The sequence below is a fragment of the Drosophila navojoa genome, chromosome X (genome assembly GCF_054131105.1).
Source record: "Drosophila navojoa isolate 15081-1374.11 chromosome X, UAZ_NAV_1.0, whole genome shotgun sequence".
Lineage (NCBI taxonomy): Eukaryota > Metazoa > Arthropoda > Insecta > Diptera > Drosophilidae > Drosophila > Drosophila navojoa.
The window spans coordinates 1,881,939-1,905,835 of NC_142895.1; the positions used below are offsets into that span (position 1 = coordinate 1,881,939).

A 23,897-nucleotide genomic window follows, 5' to 3' on the forward strand; every position below is an offset into this window, starting at 1 on the left:
TCGAGAACAATGTCAGTTAATAAGTGGAATGCCTTCGCTAGTCACCTCCAGATCTATCCTCCGATTAAATTTCAACGCTTTACCTCTCTTGGAAAGTCACTATGAGTAAAAGCAATTATAGACTTTCAGAGTGCAGCAGATGGGTCTGTTAGCCTTCATTTTCTCAATTCGATTCAAGTTTAGCTTGATTTTTGGCAAGACCCAAAAACCTTTTGAGCGTTTAATAACCTCTCGAGCTTAGATTGCAGACAAACCAAAAGAGAGAGAGAGAGGGAGAGGGGGGTTGAACACGACATATAAACTTAATTACTATTACGTATCACTAATAGAGATAATTGTATTTTCAATGCAGGTAATACGGCCCAGTAGAAGACGAGTCAAGAAGCGAGTCGAGCTAAGTAGCAACAGTTCTATCAGCCGCAACAACATCGGCATCTAGAGGATATTTGTGTGAATAGCCGAGGCTACGGATCGAGCCCTGTACTGAGTCATAACAGCAGCAACAACAGTACAAAGTCCTGCAGCGGTATACGAATGGCGTCGAGCCATTTAGAGCACAGCAGCGGCCTGAACATGGGCGGTCCAGCTATTGGCGAACAGGGCCACAATTGTCATGGACAGTCGCAGGGTCAAGCAGAGGCATCGAAACAGGGACGTGGTCAGGAGCAGGGACAGGGCGAGGCACAGGGTCAGGGACAGGGTCAGGCACAGGGTCAGCGACAAGGACTGGGACAGGGACAGGGATTGGGACAGGGTCAGGGACAGGAAAAGGAGCAGGGACAGCGACAGGAACAGGGACCGGCCCAGAGCCAGGGACCGGCTCTGGGACAGGGCTACGGACACGGAGATTCTCGAGCCGGCAGAAATATCAATGTGCCAATCATTAATGGACGCCTCAACAACTCCATGGGCATTGGCGGCGGCAGCTTGCCGATCATCTACAGACACTGCTCCGAGTATCAGACTGGGCTGCACGCGAACCTGAGTCGCGCGCCCCAACTGTACAACATGCGCTCGTGGAGTGGCTGGGATGCGCAGCAGCTTCATCCCCACCGCCATCCGCATCTGCAGTTCGTCCATCAGCATCACCATCATACGCTGGCCCAGCAGCAACAGCTGCTGCTCCAGCAGCAGCACCTGGCGCGCCACCAACAGATCTTCGAGCCGCTGCACGCGTCGCGTTCGCATCCGCTGAATGTGGGCGCGCCCAGCTTCACGCCAACCAATGCCAGAGCTGCTGATGGCGCACCAAGAGGCGTGGCATCGATCACAGCAATACCGGCTCCACCCGGTAGTGCTGCTACAGCGTTCGCCATGGCCGGCGCTGGCTTGGGCATGGGCATGGGCATGGGCCTGGGCATGGGCGTGGGGATGGGTATGGGTATGGGTATGGGCATGGGGATGGGTATGGGTATAGCCACCGGCCGATGTCCGCCCATACCGTTGATACCTAACCAATCCCAGCCGCAGCTGCACACCCAGGCCTACTCGCCGTCGGGCAGCCAGTCGGAGCGCACCAATGGCAGGCGCCAACAGTTGCCGGATCTATTCCAAACGGTCATCAAGCTGATGCGTGAGCTGAACCGTTCGGTTAGCTATCCGGAAATGATTGGCATGCTATCGATGCGGCTGCAGCGTTTGCCAGTCGAGCTCAAGCGCCACATTCCCCACACACTGCATGGGGCCGTTGCCAATGGCTATTTGCGCAAGGATGGCAATTATTATACGCTGCTCTCGGAGCAGGAGCAGAAGGAGATTATGAAGCGCAACCAGGAGGCCGCCAAGCGGGCCAAGGAGCTGGAGAAGGAGCCGTTGTCCTGGCGCATACGTTAGGATCCAGCATTTGGTTAGGCGCAACCGTCACTCGAAGCAATCTTGGCCGTTGCCAGGGATTCGGAGTGTTGTTCATGTGTTCATCTATATATATATATATATATGTGTGTATATATATGTATATGATGTTTTCGTTTCCGCGTTACTTGAAACACACACAACACCATTCCACTCTCCATATACCCCACCAAGCAGCAATCAGGTACCCACAGTACCCACGCACTACCCCCATTATAACCACCGCACACACACACGCCATGAATCCAAGGAAATGCCAAATTGTCAGAAAACTACATATGTATGTATGTATATCCCCATATATACACCTAGCGCTGGGCTGTTGCCGAGAGACATTTGGGTATTCTATGAAATTTAAGTTATTCGTTTTCATCGATTTCAATGGGCAAACCCTTCGTGTAAAATAATAAAAAAATTTAAGTTCGCTAGCAAATTGATTGTTATTTGTGGATCCCGACTCATCCCAAGGAGATCCCGGGCATCATAGGCTATACTGAATCGCTCTAGATTCTTGAACATGCCTGCGAATCGATCAACGCTCCCCTATATCATTTTCCTTAAATAGAGATCTATGGGATCAATGGAGAGTCGAACTCCACTTTTGTATTTTTCTTTTATGCTTTAGCCTTTATTTTATATTCAAATATATATATTCTACAATATCTTCTTCGGTCACAAGATGAATTTGTTATTATTGAGGCACATTTTATAGCTTGGCTTTATTATTGCGTACTTTTCTCCTCGGCCTTTGCCTTTTGACTGGCTGATTGCTTGACAGCATCGTCTCGACGCCGATTGCTCGATGCATTGCGGCTCTGCTCCCGCGGCTCATTCGGATCCAAGCGACTGGGCACAATCGAGTAGCGATAGTTCTTCACACGCAAATACCCATAGATGAGGGCGTCGTGCAGGTTGACAGTTACTTGCCGCTTCAGCTCTTCATCGGAACGTTCCAAGCGCTCCGACACGGCCTCGACGATCTCGTGCTGCGTCAGCGGACGGTCCGACTCGGCGACCACCCGCAGGATGCTGCTGAATAGATTCGGTATGAGCTTGCGTCGAGGCGCCTGATTTGGACCGTTCGGTCTCATTGTTCTGGCCACGGAAGCAATCAAGGGCCAGGCTATCGGAGCAAAAGTCTTACAATATTGTTAGCACTGCCTTTTTGTAGGAGCTAATTTGGGTTTCTGTCAGCCTTCCAATGAAAGGATAACTAGATGAGCTGAGAGTTGACTGGGCATATCGGGGACTATGATATGAGATATCCCTCGGAATCTTGGAGATATTATTGGCATCTTTTGCCCACAAAGTAAAAAGCATTTTAGGTCTCACGGATTTTACACTCGGCCACTTAGAAAATGTTTTAAGAGCCGCGCAAAATATGTTGATTTAGCATTGTGAAACGTAGACAACTCGAGGGTTGCTCTAAAGCCAAATGCCAAACATTTGAGAATTGTGATTACACTGAGGCGAATGCAGGAGACACTTTAAGTGCCTCTCACTTGGCAAGAAGAAGAGGCAAAGCTGACTTCAGCAACATCGTCTGAAGGACAGACCAGAAGAAGAGCGGTAAAGAAGATGGGGGAGAGACAGCTAGCTAGACAAGCGGTCAGGCTGAGGCTGGTTTATCGATTGGTCGATTAAAGTCGCGCGAGGGCAAATCGCTATTTGGCTGTGCAATAAAATGTGAAATGCGGGCAACTTTACGAATTGAAACGACAAGGAATCTGCGTCTCGGAAATTTGCATAAAGCAAGTGGCGAGGGCGCGACAGATACAACAGATGCAGATACACAGATACAGATACAGATGCAAAGAGAGAGAGAGAGAGAGAGAGAGAGACGAGCTGGAGGCAGAGCCACAGCAGTTGACTTGTGGACTGAGCAAACTGGGCAACATCATTGTTATGGTCGTACTTGTTGGCAGTTGTTGCTGCCGCTGCTGCTGCTCCTGCTGCCGTTGCTCCTGCTGCTGCTGCTCCTGCTCCTGCTGCTGCTGCTCCTGCTGCTGCTGTTGTTGTTGTGTCTGGCACGTGTCACAGGAAATTTAGATAGCTGCAAATTTCCATTGGTTGTCGCGCAACACAATAACCGCAGCCTGATTGAAATCAGTTTGAGTGCCGGCGCATTTAACTAACAGATACACAATCAAGATGTATGCGTGTGTGTGTGTGTGGGTGTGTGTGGATGGGTGGCTGTGGCGCAGTCGACTTTCCCATGCCTCACTTTCGGCTTTTCAGCGGCAATTAGCAGGTCGAAAGGAAAAATCCAGCTAGCTTCAATCTATATAAAATCAAAGAATGATTTATATTACACATATACATAGATATATAGATGCATTTACATAGGTATATCCAGCATGTGTATAGACATCTATCAGCATTTTCTTTTCTGCTTCTATCGCTGGCTCTTCCTCATATGATTTGTTAAGATTTCTGATCCAGGATTACGCATTGAATGCTTCACTCTCTCGCTCCCTCTCTCTCTCTCTCTCTCTCTCTCTCTCTTTTGGTGCAGTGGTTGGCGTCCATTTGGGCAGCTGTCGCAGTTGATTAGCAAGTTTTTTTGGGCGCAGCTTTCACGCATTGCTGACAGGCCAAAAAGTTTTGTATCCATTTCCATTTCCATTGCCAGTTGATGCTGTTTGGCTGAGCGCATTGCGTAACTCTCGCTCCCGCCTTAATTATGACTGACAGCCGGAGGGGGCCCCCAACCAGGAGCAGCGCTGCCGTCCAGCCTGTTGCAAGTTAAACTAATCTGGCGCAAGTGATTAAGCAAAGCCCCCGAAAATTTGTCGAGTAACAATTAAAATCAGCTCTCTCTCCCTCTCTCTCTCTCTTTCTTCGACCCGTGCAAACTTTTCCACGCAACCACAAAAACTAACCCTAAATGCAGCACGCCCTCGCAATTAACCAAAACTTTTGCTGGCTATTCCCACGCCCTATGTCTACCTAGATGGCCTCTACCCAGCACCCTCTCTCTCTCCGCTCTCTCTCTTCTTTTGGCCCATGATATACGCAATGCATATAATTCATTTTACGTTCAGCCTCTAGTGCTTACGTCTCCCGGCTCCCATTCCCAGTCGGGCTACCAGCGAGGCGCATAAGTGCCTGGTCAGTAACGGCCTCTGGCCACGTCGCACTGGCGCCAGCGATGCGCCGCCCCCGCCGCGGGCGCAGACAGTGGCGCCGGCTGGCCATAACTCATCGAAACGGGGGACGTTCAATAACAATTGAAAGTGAAATTGCAAATGATGAAAGTGCTGCGAAAGTGCGCTTTTTTAATGGAGCGTGCTTTGGGCTAGACATTGAATGAATTTGCCTAAAAGCCAACAGCGAGCATTCAGGCAATGATCTAGCTGGCGGGAGACAACTTCCCGTCTCTCCCTCTCTCTTTGTCACGTATCCATTTCCACAAAATTTTAATTCCATTTGACTTTTGACGCATTTCACAATGCTAATTGTCAATTACTTTTGCACTTTTCACTGTTTACAGTTTGCTTGAGAAGAGAACTGACTCGAAATGTACGAACTAGTTCCGCACTAACTTTTCTCCTATCGATAGTTTTATATCTCTGAGCTTTTGAAGCGCATACCCATGAAAAGAAGAAGCAGAAAACGCGCAACGTACCCCTGCACATACCCCTCAGCCCATGTCTCTTGCTGCTTAACTCTCCTCACACTTATCGAAGCATTCTCGATATTTCTGATTGGTCAATATATCGCATCAGAGCGTGTTCTTCAAATTTACTCATACGACAAGACTGTAGAAAATAAACATTACTCGCTGCCGTCAGCCTCTGCAGCTCCTGCTGCTCCTGCAGCCCCATCGCCCCAGCACATCAGACGCCTCTGGCGCTTGGGGCAAGTGAAGCTGGCAAGGGCTAGCGCATAATAATGATTCGGGCATTATCCCTGGCAGCTTAAAGCGAAGCAAAAAACTTTTCATCATAAGTTGCCCACTTGTTGTTGTTGTTGTTGTTGGTGGTAATGGTGGTGGTGTTGGTGTTCCATTGAATGGACTTGTCTATGGCCATCGAGGGATTGCAGTTTGAGTGTCGATTTGTTTCTCCCGCCTCACAAGTTTCGCATCGGGCGCAGATTTATCAACGCAGCACGCGATAAGGAACAAAATACAACAACGAAAACAGATGAAAGTAAAGGCGAAAAAATGAAATAGAGAAAGTTGCGTGCTTTACTCAAATGGTCAGCCATTGTTGGCCTCGCTGACACGCCCCGTAGGCGTTACTAATCTAATTTGCAGTTATTGGCGCCCAGATTAGCACACGCCACATATGTGGGTAATGCGTATCGCGTGTGCCCAGCGCCACACAAAGATTCCATTTGGTATTGCACCACAGCAGCCAGCACCACCCACACCACCCACACCACCCACACCTCGCATACATTAGTCTAAGCTGTGCAAGTGCAAAACATAATGAAAATGATGTCAGTTTGATAAGATTTTCGTCGAGTGTGTGAATGTGTGTGTGTATGTGTGTCTGTCTGTCTGTGTGTGCATGTGTGTGTTTTATTGTATTGTATTAGGCCGCAAGTTATTGGAAAAGTTTGACTGTCGAAAAAAGCCTAAAACAATGCAAAGACGCAGATACATAGATGTGCCCATGCCAAATCATTCGTATAATAGTTTGCCTGAGCTTGTATAACAAATGCGATATACTCGAAATGCCCTCAAATGATGATAGTTGTTTATGGCTTTTAAAGAGTGCTCAAGTTGCTGTATTGCCATACTTTTTCATTAAGCTTGATGAATTATGAAACTGTTATACGCATTTTCCGTAGGGCTTATATATGATTGGGTTTGTTAACAATCATTCAGTTTGTGCATAAGTCATGTTGGCCCATCTTAAAGGCATTTGCAGTATAACAGTTTTTTGTATAACAGTTTACATATGCTACTAGGCCTATTTAATCTGAATAGCAGGAGAGCTAGTTCCATTTGCATAACACCGACTGCATATCACCCGCTTCTGAACGACAATTAATATAACAGTTCATGCACACTGTTATATAAACCCATATCTATGATCAAAGTCGATGTTACATGCACTACCTATTCATATTGGCACTTATGTATCTGTTATACATAGACTCACATACATGCCTTCTTTGTACATGCGGCACAAGTTCACGTATAACACTTTTCATTCACAAGAAACACCCAAAGAAACCACTTAAGTAATGAAGTGGAAAAGCTTAAATTTTATTTCCATCACTTCGTTGGCGTATAACAGTTGCTTAGGTCACACAACATGTGCATCGGCATGGCCATCTAATGGCATCTATCTATCGGCTGGGGCCCGAGCTGTCATGCTCGTACCGGGCGCATTGTCAAAGTGTCAACGCAGCAACTTGCCACTGACAACGCCTATCAAATTAACCAAAACAAAATTGCATTAGGGCTGAAACTACCAACAATGGACTGCACACAGTATGTGTGTGTGTGTGTGCTGGCACATACCAAATTTATTCATTGCACAATGCGGTCCAGACAATTTATGCTAATCAACATCAATCGATTTGCATGCCATGCATATGGCCAAAGCATAAAAGCTGACTACGTCCATGGCCCATGGAACAAGGAACAGCGAGTACTGCCGCCCGTCCATAGATGGAACGTTTGAATATGGATTGGACGGGGATTTTATTTTGCTGTTTATTGGGCGGCTGTTGTTGGCTATGCGGTTCGACGGCCATTGCTGGCACTTGTCAATGTGTGTTTGTGTGCGTGTGGGCTCATATGAATGTTCGAGTGCGCCAAAGTGGACAATCACTGCATATGGGTAATTGCATAAAACGAAGTGGATGGTCTCTCGACCGTCGACGCGTCGGCAACTGGTTGCTCCTACTCTGCTGATGATGCTGCCTGCGACAGCAATAATTTCAAAAAGATTTGCCCCTTCTATATTTTTCTTTTTTTTTGTCGGAGCCAACAAGAGGGCCATGACGAAGAATAGTCGCTCTACGAGTGATAACGGAATATCTATATGCTGGGGCAACAAGCGTGTATCGTACAAATTACATTAAGTGTATGTTGTTTTTAGTATAACAGTTTTGTTTAGTATAACAGTTTTATTAAATATAACAGTTATGCTTCGTTCAACAGTGCTGTTCAGTATAAGAGTTTTGTTTAGTATAATAGTTGTGTTTAGTATAACAGTTATGCTTCGTTTATTAGTGTTGTTGATTAGTATAACAGTTATGTTCAGTATAGCAGTTATGCTTAGTGAAACAGTTTTGTTTAGTATTTCAGTTATGCTTAGTATAACAGTCTTGTTTAGTATAACAGTTATGGTTAGTGTAACAGTTTCGTTAGTAGAACAGTTTTGATCAGTATAACAGTTATGTTAAGTATTACAGTTATGCTTAGTAAAACCGTTTTGTTTAGTAAAACAGTTTTGTTCAGTGTAACAGTTTTGCTTGGTATAACAGATTTGCTAAGTATAAGAGTTATGCTTCGGGTATAACAGTTTCAATCATCAAGTGTGTACAAATTAAGTATAACAGTTTTTTATCATTTTATTATTAATATACCTACATATATATTGTGTATAAAAGCTGTGTATGACAGTTTTGTATCCAGTATATCAGTTGTATATCACACTTAGGTTTAGTTTAGTTTGTAAAACAATTTTATATAATAGTTGTGTAGAACAATTATTCCTAGCAGATTGTAAATGCTCATAGAAATGTCCACAGACCTTTCGTAGTCCGCTTTATGATTGTTCTGTATGACAGTGTGTCCAGCTGTTATTACTTTATGCATGAATGACTGACTGCATGACAGTTGCATAGAAGAGTCTTTATGTAGGAAACAGCATGACAATTATTGAGTAATCAAATTAGGTTCGTGCGTGTACGAATCGCAGCAGCTGGCTGCGCTGCATGGACAGCACGCTCTGGGCCGGGGGCAGTACCGAGCAATGCAGCAACTAATTAATTCACCCACTCGCCGAGCCGCCAAACCGCCGTTTTGTCAACCACCACCTGAGCCAGTGCAATGCATAGCAGTTCATGTATGTATGTATGTATGTATGTATGCACATATGTATGTATGTATGCGCACATGCTGTCATCGCAGCCATCAACGTTCTCGTTGGCATCATCATCGTGCCATTCATTGTCATCTGCCATAGCCATAGGTAGTCCGGAACATGCTCATGGACTCATGGACAATTTGGACTGTATGCCAAATGAGCCTGGATTCGGGCAGCTAGTCATACATAGCGGTACACGTATGCGCAGCAAAAATAAAATCAGGCAAAAATTCAGTTGTGAATTGTTAACATTGCCGAACTTGGAACACCCTTAGGATAGGAACACCCAGATAGACTGTTTAGGAAATTTAGTTATACAAAATAAGAATATATATAATGATGGTTGAGAGATAGTTGACAATGAGAATAATGATGACAATGATGATGTAGATGACAATTATATTCATTAGCATGCGAATCATAAGAGAATATTATTGCTAATGGCAATCATAATGACAATGGTGATGACAAAGGCAATGACAATGCCAATGATAATAATATTGATAATGATATTCATTAGCATCACAATAACAATAACAATTATATTATATTATCTGACAATGATAATGGTAATAATAATGATAATGATGATATTTCCCAAAACAGCCATGAATTGGCTAGTCTCTGCATCAAATAGGTAATGCTCCTCGAGCTGTTTACAGGGTATTGCCGCAGCTCAGATTGATGCGCAAATTCGAGTTTGATTTTCGCTGTTTGTGAACAATTTTGTAAATCTCGCTTGGATGGGGTTGGAGCTGCATTGGACTGGGTAATTGTGTAATTGATTAGCATTCAGAGCTGGGGGGCCAAAAAGGATGCCGATGTATGGGAAACAGGTCTAGCAGGCGTACGACTGACAGGTTCGAGCAGCCGAAACTGAGACAGCCATGAGGTAGCATTGGTAATAAACTCTGAGATCAGTTTACACGGAGTCGATTTTCTATTTATATTGCTCGAAATTGTTATTCAAAATTGTAGGAGTTGTGCGCCACCAAACAAGAACAGCACACAAGCGACAAACATAATTGATTACGAAAACCACACGAACTACAGAGGACCACATAGATATACAGCTATATATTGCGAATATATATACATAGGCATATATAGATATATTTATACATACAGGTGTATATATATTTCGATATATATATACACATAATCCAAATCTTATTGTGAAGGCACGGAACACAGCGAACGAAGAGAGTAGACGAGGATCAAGCGCGCATCACGACCATGTTGCTTAAGGATCAGCCATCATTCAAGGAAGTGGCCAAGGTGTTTATAGTAGGTGAGTCGGTAGGGGATGGAGGCGGGGGCGGGGTTGGGTTCTCAGCATATATTAATCCATTTGGAATCGTTTGGCAGGCCTGGCACTGCGCTCCTATGTGTCAAACGGCGATGGGGAACAGCGCCGGACGTGCTTTGGGCACGAGCTATCGCGTCGCATCTGCATGGCGGCCAATCGCCATCGGGCCAACAATCGCCATCGCCTGCTGAAGCTCATGTCCCCCGAGCGCCTAAAGGAGTACGAATTGAAGAACGGAACCCGGGCACTCCACCCACATCCACTGCAACAGCCACAGCCACTGTCACTGCAACACCCCCTGCAGCACCCCCTGCAACATCCACTGCAACATCCACAGCGCTGCGATCTCAGCCAAAAGACTCGGGAATTCGCTGCCAATACAAATCTAAATACCAAGTTATAAACGAAGAGACTCGAACCTTAGGTTAATACACGTTTTTGCATCGTTTCGAAGGAGTTTGGAATACACGGGGTGGGCTGCTGGATCTTTGGCTGCATTGCAATTAGGCAAATCATACTATGGAGCTGTAATTTGAGACATCCTCAAGCATGGGACATCTGCTCGACCGGAGCATCCTGCTCGCCTGCTCGCAGAGCACACGGCTGTCATCGTGGCCAGTGTTGGCGCTATCTGGCCTTTTTCGAGCTAACTCAATTCGCTTAGGTACAGCTAAACTATTTCGACTAATCTTTTCTTTTGTTTTCCCCCATTTGAACTAACTAATTGTATGAGACTTGACATATAATAATAATATCATGTAATATCTAGTATACACAAATATCCGCAACAAATTCTGGCTGGTTTTCCTCATTTTCTAGCCGTGAACTGTCGGCCATGAACTTCAATGCTGCGCTGCTGTGCAGTCCAAGTGCTGCTGGCTTAACACATCCTGCCAGGATATGCGCCCGAGTGGCCAGAGGTGTTTGCACAGAGAGACAGAGAGGTGGGAGGGGGGAGGGGGCTGGACTAGGTCTAGAGACAGGGAACTGCTGCATGCATGAGCTTGTGCTGCCGCTGCATTGTTCCTGCCTAATTGTGTGCAAGGACAACGGGCAGGACGGGCAGCACACCGGCTGTCTGCTTGGGTTAGGGCTGCCACAGCAGTTGCATAATTTCTGCAATTGTCGCAGAGCATAACTTGGCAGCAGAGCAGCCCACTTGCAACATCTAGGCGCGGGCTGCTGCACCTGTGCGCCCCTGAGCATCCTGAGCATCCTGTGCAACTTGGCCAGCAACATGGCCGCAGCTACAACTTCATTTTGAGCATGGCGCTGCCGGCTGCCAACTTGGGCAACAACTTTTGAGTGTAAATAATTGTCAGGGCACAGGGCTGCTGAAAAAAGAAGAGAAATGCATACTGAAAAAAAAAAAACAATACAAATACAACCGCAAAAATTCTGCAGCAGCTTCACATGAAAATGCCTTTGTTGTTGCTGGAAAGTGTTTTCCTACTTGGGTGCTCAGCATTTATGGATATTTATACGCTTTGTGCAGTCACTCGCCCACCGTCTCGCAGCTCCAATTAGTCTAGCGCCATCTCGCTCACACGTTTTCTCCGCCTCGCTGTATGTCAGCAGCACTCCGCCAGAACTTCGACATAGCTGAATCACACACACTCACACACACACAGCTGAAACTTTAAGAGTATTGAATAGTGCTCGAAACTGTAGAATGCGGCATTTTACAGCACTGTGCGCCAGCCCTTGAAATAATAATTAATTTTGCATGAAATGCAGACGAAGCTTTAATGATAGGAGCTATAACTGTCTTCATTATATGGACATCTCATCACATGAACATCTTTTCCAGAACTTTCCCTAGATCTCTTCTTCTTCTTCGCTGCGAATTCCCACTGACATTTCTTCATTCCCGCTGTCCCCACGGCTTTTTCCCCTTCGTCTCTCTTCGTCTATTTGGCTTTCTATTAAATTTCGCCCATTCACAGGACGCGTTGCATCAACTGTCATTCGTTGAATTACTTACGTGTTCGTACGAGTTGTCACTGGTGAGCTGAAAATCTTTTTTCGTAATTCAGATTGTTATATTTTACGGTTTTTAATTTATCTTATTTCGTTTTTCCATTGAGGAAGCAATTATGGCCGATAGCATTCATCATTTCAAACGCTCTACTCTCAATCCGGGTGCCGAAGTTTTCACGCCCCGTGCTGGCAGCGTAACTCCTGATGCCAACAATTTGCAGTATGAAATTCAGCAAGAGCCAAATTATGGTACTCAGGCTGTTGGAAACTGGCAAGTGGCAGAGGGGCTGCCGCCGCTTCAGCAGCAGCAGCAGCAGCTGCAGCAGCAATACGCTTTGGATGGTACTGGCAATTGGATTCAAGTCGTTCCGGGGCCATCGCAGCCCCAGTTGCAAGTGGTGCAGCCGAATCAGCTGCAGTATGTTGGCCAAGACAACAACAATTGGGAGCAGCAGCCAGTGCTGCTGCTGCAGCCTCAGCCTCAGCCGCAGCCTATGCCGCAGCCGCAGCAACTTCAATATTTTGTGCATGGTCCCAACAACTGGGTGCCGATTGCTCCGAACCAGCAAGTGCAGTACATTCTGAATGCCGGCAGCGATGGGTCACAGCAGCCGCAGCCCCAGCCCCAGCCCCAGCCTCAGCCCCAGCCGCAGCCCCAGCCGCTGCAGCCGGAGCAGGGGGCGGATCAACAGCTGCTGTATCAAGAGCAGCCCGAGCAATTCGCTCAGGTTGCTAAAAGCAATTGGGAGCGAGCCGCTGACGAGCAGCTAATGAAGGAACAACTTTGCACTATCGATGGCAACGGCGATGACAACGATAATTGTCAAGATATAAAGGAGGAGCTCCAGCAGCAGAAGCAGGAGCAGGTGGTGCAGAAGAATCCGCCGATCGAGTCGCCCGTCGGATGCAGCTGGCAGCAAATTGTTCAGGAGGAGGAGGAGCAAATACAACTGCAGATGAAACAGCAGCAGGAACAGGAGCAACTGAAACTGCTCCAAGGCAACAAGGAATTGCAGCAAGTGGCTCAAGAGCAGCAGCAGTTGCAGCAGCAGCAGTTGGAGCAGCAGCCATTGCAGCAGCCATTGCAGCAGCAGCAGTTGCAGCAGCAGCCATTGCAGCAGCAGCAATTGCAGCAGCAGCAGTTGCAGGAGCAGCAGTTGCATCAGCAGCAGTTGCAGCAGCAGCCATTGCAGCAGCAGCAATTGCAGGAGCAGCAGTTGCAGCAGCAGCAGTTGCAGCAGCAGCAGTTGCAGCAGCAGCAGTTGCAGGAACAGCAGCTGCAGCAGCAGCAACTGGAGCAGCAGCTGCTAGAACAACAGCAGCAATATTATCAGCAGCTGCTGCAGCAACAACAGCAGCTACAGGAGCAACATAATCAGATGCAGCAAGAACAGCAGCTGCAGCAACAGCACCAGTTGCAGGCGCAACAGCACTATCAGCAGCAACAACAGTTGAAGGATCAAAATCGACAGCCAAAGCAACCGCTGACTGCTCCGACTGTCATGTGGATCCCCATTGCTCCGGTGCCTCCAACATCTACTCAACCTTATGTGCTCGTTCAGCCCGTTCCACAATATCCGAAGCAGTCGCAACAGTTGCCACAGGCGCCGCGCACATTGCCGCAGCTGAAGCGAGGTCAGGCCGAGGTCAATCCCAATTACTATCAGCAGCAGCAACAACCGCTGAAGAAGCAGCCACTGCTGCCGCTCCCGCAATATCCGCAGCAGCAGCAACATAAGCAGGAGCAACATCAGCAATATTCGCAACATCAGCAATATCAGCAAAATCAGCAGCAGCAGCAGCTGCAACTGCAGAGAAATGAGTATCAACAGCAGCCGAGCCGTTTCCAACCGCCACGCGCCTTTCACTCGCGCACCCAGGAGTTTTCCCACTATCAGCCCGAGCATACGTCTTATCTAGGGCAAAATTTGTATAATGAAATAGCAGGCGGGGACATCCGTCAGCCGGCCAGGTCGGTGGCCCTAAGTCCTAAGCAAGTGAAGCACGTTGCTTACGCCAATGGACATGAGCAAATGCAGCAGTCACCGCAGTATATGCAGCAGCAGCACTACCACCAGCAACAACACTACCAGCAGCAGCAGCAGCAGCAGCAGCACTACCAGCAGCAACAATATGGACCACTCGGACATTCAAACTCTTCCGCATTCAAAGCAAAGCAAAATCCGAATGCCAATCCGGATACCATGTACTCCACCAATCCGATTCGCATCAATGGCAGCCGTGAAGCGGCGCCAGCACCTTCGCTGTTGGCCCGCTGGACCGATAATATTTTGAACGCACTGCTCGGCCTGATGGCGGAGCACGACAGTCCGCTTTCATATGCATTCATACTGAGCCAACTGGCCGTGCGTCTCGGCTGTCCAGAGGAAATCGTCAAGCGCCTGGCCCCGAATGCCATGTATGAGGCCGCCAACAAGGGCTACGTCCGTCGCGTCAACGGGGGCTACGTTCTCAGCGTGGATCCGTCTGTAGTTAAGCAGCACCTGCTCAAGTAGCAGCCACGAATGCAAATTATTTTAGTTATTAGCTAATCATTATCATTCCGTCGGGGTCTTTCACTCCGCTCCGCAAAAAACAGCTCACATTGCTCCCAACAACAACAGCAGCAGCCCAGACAACAGCAATCTGGTAAATCATCGCGTCCTTGAATACTTTTTGTATGTGATTTATAATTTTTGCAAGAAATAGAAAAATAAATGCTTATGGGAGAGCCGCATGATCTTCTCAATTGGGGCAAGGTAAGCTCACTTATGGACTATAGCAATGCCTACAGAGAGAGAGAGAGAGAGAGAGAGGGAGAGAGAGGGAGAGAGAGCAGGCAGCGTAAAGCAGGCTAGAAAAGTAGCCGGGGTGGGTTTTTATACCCTGAACCCATTGAAAATTGGAAATCAGAGGATATGGCTTTGTTGAAATGTAAGAGGCAGAAAGGGCGTGGCAGACCCCACAAAGTATATATATTCCTGATCAAGGCGACGAGCTGAGTCGATTTGGCCCTGTTTGTCTGCCTGTCCGTCCGTATGCTTGAACGCGTCGGTCTCAGAAGTTATGAGAGCTAGAGACTTGAACTTTTTTTTAGAATGTCAGTATATATCGCGGATATCGAGCTTATCTCCAAAAATCATTAACTCATCCCATTATTTTTTATCGATTAAAAAAACTATCGAAAATCGGTAATATAATTATATCCTATGCATCTTTAAAGCTAGAGTCTTCAAATTTTAAATATATATTCAGATGCATTTTATATAATTTCGATTTTTCATATAATTCATCCCCAGCCCTATATTCACCCCCTCACCCTTAATATACGCACAATTCATTCACAATTAAGTTCATACTGCAGCCCATGCCCATGTATGTCTGCGAGTGTGTGTGTTTCTTGTGTAAGCAGGAAGAAGCAAAGAATTATTGAAATATCAGTAGCTCGAAGGGTTCAGGGGATATCGCAGTCGAGCAGTGGCGTCTAGAGATTTTTCATTTTGTTAGCTTATGCTCGTGCTATCGAGCTTCCAATATGGAAAGTAATTGCAGTCGGGCTATATCAACACCTCCTCCAGGCAGCATGGAATCGCCGCGTCGCGCATTAATTGCAAGTGAAATCACTTTGAACTCCATTAAAAAGCCAACTTAATCAACTCGAGTCAAAGTTTGCCGGCGCACCTGTAAAACATCAACTCCTGCTCCGGCTCCCGCTCCCGCTCCGGTTCCTGCTGCGCCCATCCACTCCTTTTACACCTCATTTTTCTGCTGAATGGCCTAAAAATTATTAATTAGCCTCGCCCTTATCCCGTTCCGGCCTATGTTTGCCAGGCAAAACTTTTTGGCGAGTGAATGAAACGCACATTGTGTTGCGGCATCCACCAGCGCCTCCATGCTGTGCCCCCCCCCTCCTCAAGCAATTGAGGCAGCTCTTAAATATTTCATATTTAATTGCGCGCGTAAGCATTGCAACCCTCTAACACAGTCAACCCCCAGTGGCACCGCCTCACCTGTGGAGCGGGCGGAGCGGGAGGGGCTGGGACCTTTGAAATTGGCAACATTAATAAAATTAGCCCGTTCGAGTGTTGTATGTCTCCTGCTGCCTCCTGCTCCTGGCTCCATCAAGTGTCGAGCCGCTTTTACTTTTACATTTTTCACTTGATTCCTGACACGCCCACCGAGGAATAACCTTTAAAATCGTATTAGCCCGGCGTGATCAAAGTGCGCTGCTGCCGGCGGGCCACTCTGCGAAATTGGCGGCGCCTCCAGGTGTCCAGGACTTGTCGCCAGCCAGACCCAGCTCCACGTGTCTACTTGAATGGTAAAAACACAAAACGACTTTCTGATGAGGGTTGCCTCAGTTCTCATCCCGCGCCGTTGACAGGGCCAAGGCGAGCGAGTGATAGACGAAGATGGGCCTCTGGGCCTGACAGAGATAGAGAGCGAGCGCCCTTAATTGTGAATGCTATAAATAAGAAATTCAAATATCGTTTTACTAAGCCCACAATGGACCTGGCGACCGCTCAAGCTGTCAGGTCAGACAGGAGCAGCACAGCATATGGGAGACTAGTGACTGCAACTACTGTCGGCCGCCTGGGCGAGTGTTTACTGTACTTGTCATAGATCGGACAAAGAGTGCGAAGCGAATTGCCTACGAGCGGATATGACAGGCCTTCTCTTTCACACCCACTCCCAGTCTTTCTCTCTCTCTCTCTCTCTCTCGCTCTCTCTGCGTCTTTGTCTGCTGCTCTTTCATGCCCGTTTCCTGCGTGTCTTTGTCACAGCTTGTCAATTTCAATTCGATATTTATTTTGTTGTGCGGCTGTTAGCTGTGCGTGTGTGTGCGTAATAAGCCACATTCGTTTATTTTAAAACCGCTTCAATTGTAACGCACACCCAATGCAATTGAATATCCATTCATCCAGACGTCGCCGCACGCCGTCATCCCTCAGCCCTCGCCCGTTGCCCCCAGCGTTCCACCGCCTTGCGCTGCGTGTGGTCAGCAATTTGATGTTCCAGTGCACCACACCCACACACACACACACACACACACAGAGAGAGAGAGAGAGAGGGCGACACTACTCGACGCTGCAGCAGCAGGAGCAGGCAACACATTTTGTGGTTTTCATAGCTGTTTTCATTGCGGCTGAAATCCTTTTCCGTTAAAGCGCCGAGAATGCGGCTTGAATGGCAATGGGCCGTTGGCTAAAAGGCGCAGCCACTACACACGGCCGGCCCACCCGCACTAGCTGACGGCTGCCCAATAGAGGGGGAGGATGTCAGCACGCACGACTACATTGTCAAAGTTTTTTGTGTGTCATTATTGTGGCTGTTGGCGCTTGCTGTGCGACTCTCCCTCCCCCTCTCTCTCTCTCTCTCTCTCTCTCTCTCTCTCTCTCTCTCTCTCTCTCTCTCTCTGTGTGGGTGTGCTCTATAGTTGTTGGCCTTCATTTCACTGGCGCCATGTTTGTTGTTACGGTTTATTAAAAACTTTTACCGCCCACTCAGCGCCCACTAAGCAGCCCCACCACAGAGCCCTCGCTTGACCCCAACTGCAGTTGAACATTTTCATTCCCGTTTTCATTTTCATTTTGAATGTTAATTATACCAACGGCGACAACTGTCACAGTGTTTGTCACTCCTCGAATTCTTCAGTATTCCTCCTCCTGCTCCTGCTCCTCCTGGTTCACTCACTCAGCTTCTCTCGTTTGCTCACATAATCAAACTTATTTACTTTATGTAACTTTTATGTGAATTAGGTTGCATTTCGTGTTGGCTCTCCCACACTCTAGCCCTCTCCCACTCTCCTCCCCTCTCACTCTTAGTTACTCTTAATGATGTGCGACTCATTGGCATCTCTATACAGCTTCTATTTGGACATATTTCATTGGTTAACCCACCTTCCCCACTCACCCCGCTGCCCTGCTCGCTGCCTAGCTAAGGAGCTCTAGCCAAATAGAGGAGAGTGCACCTGTTTAACACTCAAATAGCATGTTCAACTGTGAATTGCGTACGGAATTACATTGCCAGAGCTACACTTATTTGCACTTACCACTTTGGCCACAGGCAACACACGCGCACTGCGGTTGCCGCTTGCCGCTTGCCGCTTGCCACTTGCCACTTGCCGGCTGCAGCTATGCAAAGGAGAAGCTGAAAAATTGTCTCAGCTGCTGGGTTGCAAGTCTGTTGTCATTGTGGCTGTGGCTGTGGCTGTGGCTGAGCTGTCGCATGCTGCCACTGATATTTATTTTTCGGGCTTACCTCTGTCCAGATGCGGATTGCACCTGGCCGCAGCTGCTGGCGCTGTCTGTGAGCTGTCAGAGTCTGCGCCGCATCAGAGCCGAGACTTGTCTGCCGTCTGCCGTGTGTTGATGGCGCCCTCTGTTGTCTGCGAGCGTCATAACAAATAGCAGACACGCTTCCCACTCTCCCTCTCTCTCTTTCTCTCTCTCCATCTGTCGCTTACTCTCACCTGGTGACTTCTCGTGACTTTAATTCTTAGCAAGAAATTTCTATTATTTGATTTATTTTTAGTGATTCAGTTTAAAGCGCACTTGGAATGCTTTGCGTATTTTGACTGGCTTGGTAGTACGCTGCTCGAGGACTTGCCAATACATTGCTAAAGAGCTACCTGACATAGTTCAGATTCACAGATCCTGCCAATCAAAAGATCTTACAATCAATCATTCAATCAGTTAACCAGTCAGTTAATAAATTATCAGTGTTATACTTGGTAGATCATTCAGTCAGTTCATCCATCATACAGTCTGCCAAGCAGACAATCTATCAGTTTGTCAAACATCTTAACAATCAGTACTTCAATCAGTCAACAAAAAGTTAGTCAACCATGCAGAGTATCATGCAGCTAAGCAGTTAGCCATTCTGTCAATCATGCAGCCCATCACCCATTCAATCATACAGTCAATCACACAGTCAGTCATACGGTTCATACGGTTAATCATACAGTCAATCCTGAAGTCAATTATACAGTCAATCATACACTCAATCATGCAGTCAATTATAAGGTCAATCATACAGTCAATCATGGACTCAATCATGCACTTAATCATGCAGTCAATCGTACAGTCAATCATACACTCAATCATGCAGTCAATTATAAGGTCAATCACACAGTCAATCATAAAGTCAATCACACATTCAGTCATACAGTCAATGATGCAGTCAATCATGCAGTCAATTACACACTCAATCACACATTCAATCATACAGTCAATCATGCCGTCAATCATGCAGTCAATTATAAGGTCAATCACACAGTCAATCATACAGTCGATCTTTCAGTCAATCATACACTTTTATCCAGCCAATCAATGAATAATTTCTCCAATCAGTCAGTAAATAGTCCGCTCCATCCGTCAATCAGTCAGCAAGTCTTGTGATCGACTATCAATTGTCAGCGAGTCACTCAATGAATAATTCAATCCACCATCAATCAGCTCGTCAGTCCAGCTCTCAGTCAGTCAGTCAGTCAGCTCCGCAGTGAATCGAAAGAAATCCGAGCAGTACTTCATATAATATGCTCATCCCAAGCCATCATTTAATGCGTTCAATCACGTCACGTTTTCACACACCCATCTCTAGTGGCTTGATTGAAGCAAAGTCAATTTATGGCTTAAGGCCAGCTGCAAGCTAGCTTTAAGCTTGGCGACGTCTTCCCAGACAATCTGAACAGGATGCAAGTCTGCTACGGTGTCGCAAATGTCGCTTACTGTCTACCCCTAGCAGTCTCTCTCTCTCGTTCTCTCTCTCTCTCTCTCTCTGGTGGCGTCTTTCGCTTCTGTTGGCATTGTCTTTGTTCTACGAGCGTCTACGGCTGCTTTCCGGGCCAAGTTGAGCGCAGCGCTCACGTACGAAATAATTATAGCGCAAATACGTGTGCCGCATATGCAATTCGCATAGCTCACGACTCTACGACACTCCCCCTACTCAGCCCCAGCCGGCCAGCAGCCGCTCAACCCTCGCTCAACGCCCACGCAGCAACGTCTTTAGCTCTCGCCAAGCTCCCTTCCACTTTTAACCGTTACGTTTCGCTGTCAAGCCTTGGCTGCCATTTTGTTGCCATATTTATTTTTGGGCTAGCCCATTTTTAGGCATATATTATATTATTTATATATTTTTTTTGGTAGTCGCGCCCCATCCCCAGCCGCCTCCCACTCTTTGACACCCCTTTCTGGAAACTTGGCAAAGTTGGTTCCGCTTTTTTTTTTTTTATTTAACTTTGGGACTCGTTTTTCCTATGTCAAAATTTTTGGTTTTTTCCTACGTTTTATTGGGCACCCTCGCGTTGGCTTTGTTAACCGAGTTTTTTATTTTTATTCTTTGCCATTGTCTAATATTGACGTGCTTTTTATTTCGATATCAACACACACACAAGCACACACAATAATTTGTAACTTTTTTTGTTGGCTCTCCTGCTCTGCTGTGTGAGCCATCGAAGTGCTTTTTCGGGTTCATTTCTTTGTTTTCCCTGGCATCATTTGGCTCAGCTCCTGATTACTTAAGTTTCAGCTCGATGCCTGTTGATGCCCATACAAAAATATCCATTTGCATCTCTTATAATGATGTAAGTTTTTCTTTTCTCATTTCAAATGGAAATTTGGAACTGTTTTTGACTATGATAGTATGTGAGGAAATTTAAGATATATCTAGTATTTGGATTAATTTTCCTATAATCCTTATCAACTACTTGGCGCTGGAATTTTCCAAAACTTAGTTTTATGTAATTAGATATTCGTCACTAGGATATGATAAGGTTAATGAACTTAGCTGATCCAGCAATAATCGACTGTCTATCGGTCCGTTCGTTTATTTGTTCTTCCCTCTGTCCGTCCGTCTCTGTTGCATTCTACACCTTTCGATCTAATCAATTACATGTGATATAGAGCTTAAATTTCAAATATATACTCTTGAATACCATAGTAAGAAGAATAAGCGCTTCAAAACCTTATTCCTTATGATCGATAATAAACGATATATCAATTTGGTTACCTTTAGCTTAGCTCTAATGACTCCTAATTGAAGACTCAATCTTGGAAATTCTTCGACTATGAATATATACGATTTTCCATATCTCCACACATCGAGCTGATGGTTCTAGATTGGCCACAACAGCAGCGCTGTGCAGAGTTCGGGGGTATCCACTACACATCTCCCGCTTCTGTTTCTGTTTCAGTAATACCCTTTCATTGGCTGTACAGAGAGTTGTCTATTTTTATTGAAATGATGATGCCCATTTGGCAGGCTGATATTCTAGTTTGTTGACATTAATTTGGGCTGGGCTAAACTTTGCTAGTCGCAGTGACTAGCTGGGGGCTGGGGCGGCTCCCAGCAGGAGAGTCAGGGCACTCAGGCCGCTCAGCATGGGGGTTGGGGCTAGGCAGATTGCGTTCGGGCCACAGCTGTTGCATGCTGCGCCTAGAGTGTGCGTCAACTCAACCACAAAACGCACACGTTCCGCACTGACTGAGGCACAGTCGATGCTGGCCGAGGTGGGAGGGAGTGTGGGTGTGGGGGGGTGCTGTGTGAGGCTAAGCAGAACTTGGCTATGGATACGAGTTGCTAAAAATGGCAGCGTGGCCAAAGCGCGCCAAAAACTGGCAAAACTTTGTGCCAAAGTCCAACATATGTTACTGTTCATGCATGTTAGCCCAGTTAGTGAGTCACGGCGACAGCAGCAGGAGCCGTACGGGCCGTATGGGCTGTACGGCACGGCTAACTTAGTTAAGGATGAGTATAAGGACACACACACACACACACAGCTGGCTGTCAAGACAGTGTAATTATAACAAGTTTTCAAGGCATTTGCCATCATGTGTGTGTGTGTGTGTACATATATATATTTCGGTGCGCAGATACCCTGTAAAAGTAGCAATGCGGGACTAAGTAGGATAGACTATAGACTGGTAGATGCACTAGTACCTTATATATTAGAAATTTGTCATATCTTTAGCTCATGCTGGAACAAAATTTGAAGCACAGAGTATACCCTGGCATTCCTTAACATGTGCTATTCTCAATACGGCCCAGAACTGCATAAGAATAGTGAATATATATATATATACAGTTGAGTTCGGTTATAACGACTCCGCTTAAAGCGTCCAACCGGTTATACCGACGAAAATTCGATGTCTTGGTTGGTCTCCATACAAACTTATAGCAAAGAAACCTTTTGGTTAAAGCGTCCGCCGTCCCTTGAGTGTCGCTATAGCCGGATTCTACTGTATATACATATATATATATATGTTCCATATATCTAATGTAACCTTTGAGCAACATCAAATAGCTTAGCTGTCTGCCACTACAGGGTATTTCATAGTCGAGCTGTACCAACGCGCTCCCTAGCTAGCTGAGTTATCCTTTTCTTTAGCTTCCTGCTGGCTTTTTTTTAGGGAATATCTTTGCGGCACTCGTTGCCTAAAATAAGTTTTTGATAAGAAAGTTATGATGAGTTTTCCCCACACACACACACACACACACGCACACACACTGTCGCATGTATGCGCAGCTGTTGATGTTGGCCAAATTAGTGGAAACACGTCTTGTTTTTCGGCTGCGGACGAAACATGTGCAACTAATTTGCAACGTTTGCGGCCAAAAGACAAAAAGACACAAAACATTTGCAGCACTCGGACTCGCCTCTTAAAGCATTCAATCGTACAGCAGACAGCGGAAGGCAGGGGGAGGATGGAGTAGCCCTGGCCCCAGCCCTAATGGCTCTGTTGCTTGTGACAAACTAATTTGCAATTCCGGCACAGGTTCAGATCGGAGCTACTCCCGACCGTCTGTCTGCCGACTGTCAAAAGTTTATTTATTTGACACCGAAAAAAGTTGACACAGACACCACTGTCAGACGCACACACACTCACTCACACAGAGGGCGGTGTGCGACAGGGCGTGGCATGTCACAATGAAATCCGATTTATATGCCTGCCCAAAAATTGGATTACAATTGAGTTGTAATTATGCCGACAACAAAATGTGGTTGCTGCCTGCCCGCCCACCTACCCCCCGCCGGCCACAAGGCTGGCGAAGCCTCTCTTCCACTCTGTTACAGAGTTGTTCATCTGTTTTTCATGTTGCTGCTAGATGTCTAGGCAACATCTTTTGAAAGTCGCATTTTGCATTAATTAAAACTGATTTAATTAAAGTGCCGTCGTGTCGCTTTTAAGTCATTTCTCTTTTCCAAAATGGAAAATGAACCCGGGCTAGAAGGCATACAGTCTCTCTCTCTCTCCCACTTTCCCTCTCTCTCTCTCTCTCGCAGCTTTCCTGCTTATATAGAAAGCGCTCTCGAGCCGGTTTTTGGCAAAAATTCTTTGAAACGTCCCCTCAGAAAGGTGAAAGTTTAATTAAATATGCATCAAGTGTGTGCATTTTGATTAAGGACAAACGCCTGACAGGCCAACACGAAAAAGCAGAGACGCCTGTGCCTTGGCTACAGTAAATACTCGCATGGTCGCCATCTAGCAGTGCCTTAAAGGGTTCATTGAGATCAACTTCAGTTGGGCTAACATCATTCCACTGAATTCGTTCAATTTAAAGCTACGAAGTGTCTGGGTTTCTCTTAAAATGCCGACTGTAGGAATTTCTCGTTACTTTGACAGCGAGCTAGCCCAAGGATTCGAACGATTACTCGTTACTTTGCGACTCCAAGTTAGTTCACGTCATATCTCTTTATTATT

The 23,897-nt window shown here is 46.4% G+C and overlaps 4 protein-coding genes across 5 annotated transcripts in view; 3 read left to right on the forward strand and 1 right to left on the reverse strand.

Moving 5' to 3' along the window:
* LOC115564709 (uncharacterized) overlaps positions 1-23,897 on the forward strand; it is a 63,458-nt gene that overhangs the window by 419 nt on the left and 39,142 nt on the right. Inside the window, exon 2 of one of the 2 annotated variants that reach the window (XR_016197416.1) lies at positions 353-487. Coding sequence is in view for 1 of the 2 variants with exons in the window: in XM_089264453.1 (XP_089120579.1) it covers positions 535-1,833 (1,299 nt within the window). In the remaining variant the exon portion in view is untranslated. Of the gene's footprint in view, positions 1-352; positions 2,277-23,897 lie in introns of those variants that run through there. The other variant, XM_089264453.1, reaches the window with a different exon arrangement.
* LOC115564707 (uncharacterized) lies at positions 2,526-3,076 on the reverse strand. Its single transcript, XM_030389318.2, has one exon. The coding sequence runs from the start codon at positions 2,940-2,942 to the stop codon at positions 2,574-2,576; it is 369 nt and encodes a 122-aa protein (XP_030245178.1). The 5' UTR covers positions 2,943-3,076; the 3' UTR covers positions 2,526-2,573.
* LOC115564708 (uncharacterized) lies at positions 9,787-10,967 on the forward strand. The gene is made up of 2 exons (XM_089264881.1): positions 9,787-10,197; positions 10,275-10,967. Exons 1-2 carry the CDS (start codon positions 10,143-10,145, stop codon positions 10,616-10,618), a joined length of 399 nt encoding a protein of 132 aa, XP_089121007.1. The 5' UTR covers positions 9,787-10,142; the 3' UTR covers positions 10,619-10,967.
* On the forward strand, positions 12,287-14,780 carry LOC149090515 (uncharacterized). The gene has a single exon (XM_089264926.1). The coding sequence runs from the start codon at positions 12,312-12,314 to the stop codon at positions 14,709-14,711; it is 2,400 nt and encodes a 799-aa protein (XP_089121052.1). The 5' UTR covers positions 12,287-12,311; the 3' UTR covers positions 14,712-14,780.

Excerpts from the sequence above, each read along its gene's own strand:
- LOC115564707 (XM_030389318.2), bottom strand. The coding sequence starts at position 2,942 with ATGAGACCGAACGGTCCAAATCAGGCGCCTCGACGCAAGCTCATACCG.
- LOC115564708 (XM_089264881.1), top strand. The coding sequence starts at position 10,143 with ATGTTGCTTAAGGATCAGCCATCATTCAAGGAAGTGGCCAAGGTGTTT. Across the intron at positions 10,198-10,274 it reads GGCCAAGGTGTTTATAGTAG|GCCTGGCACTGCGCTCCTAT; the intron begins GTGAGTCGGTAG and ends ATCGTTTGGCAG.
- LOC149090515 (XM_089264926.1), top strand. The coding sequence starts at position 12,312 with ATGGCCGATAGCATTCATCATTTCAAACGCTCTACTCTCAATCCGGGT.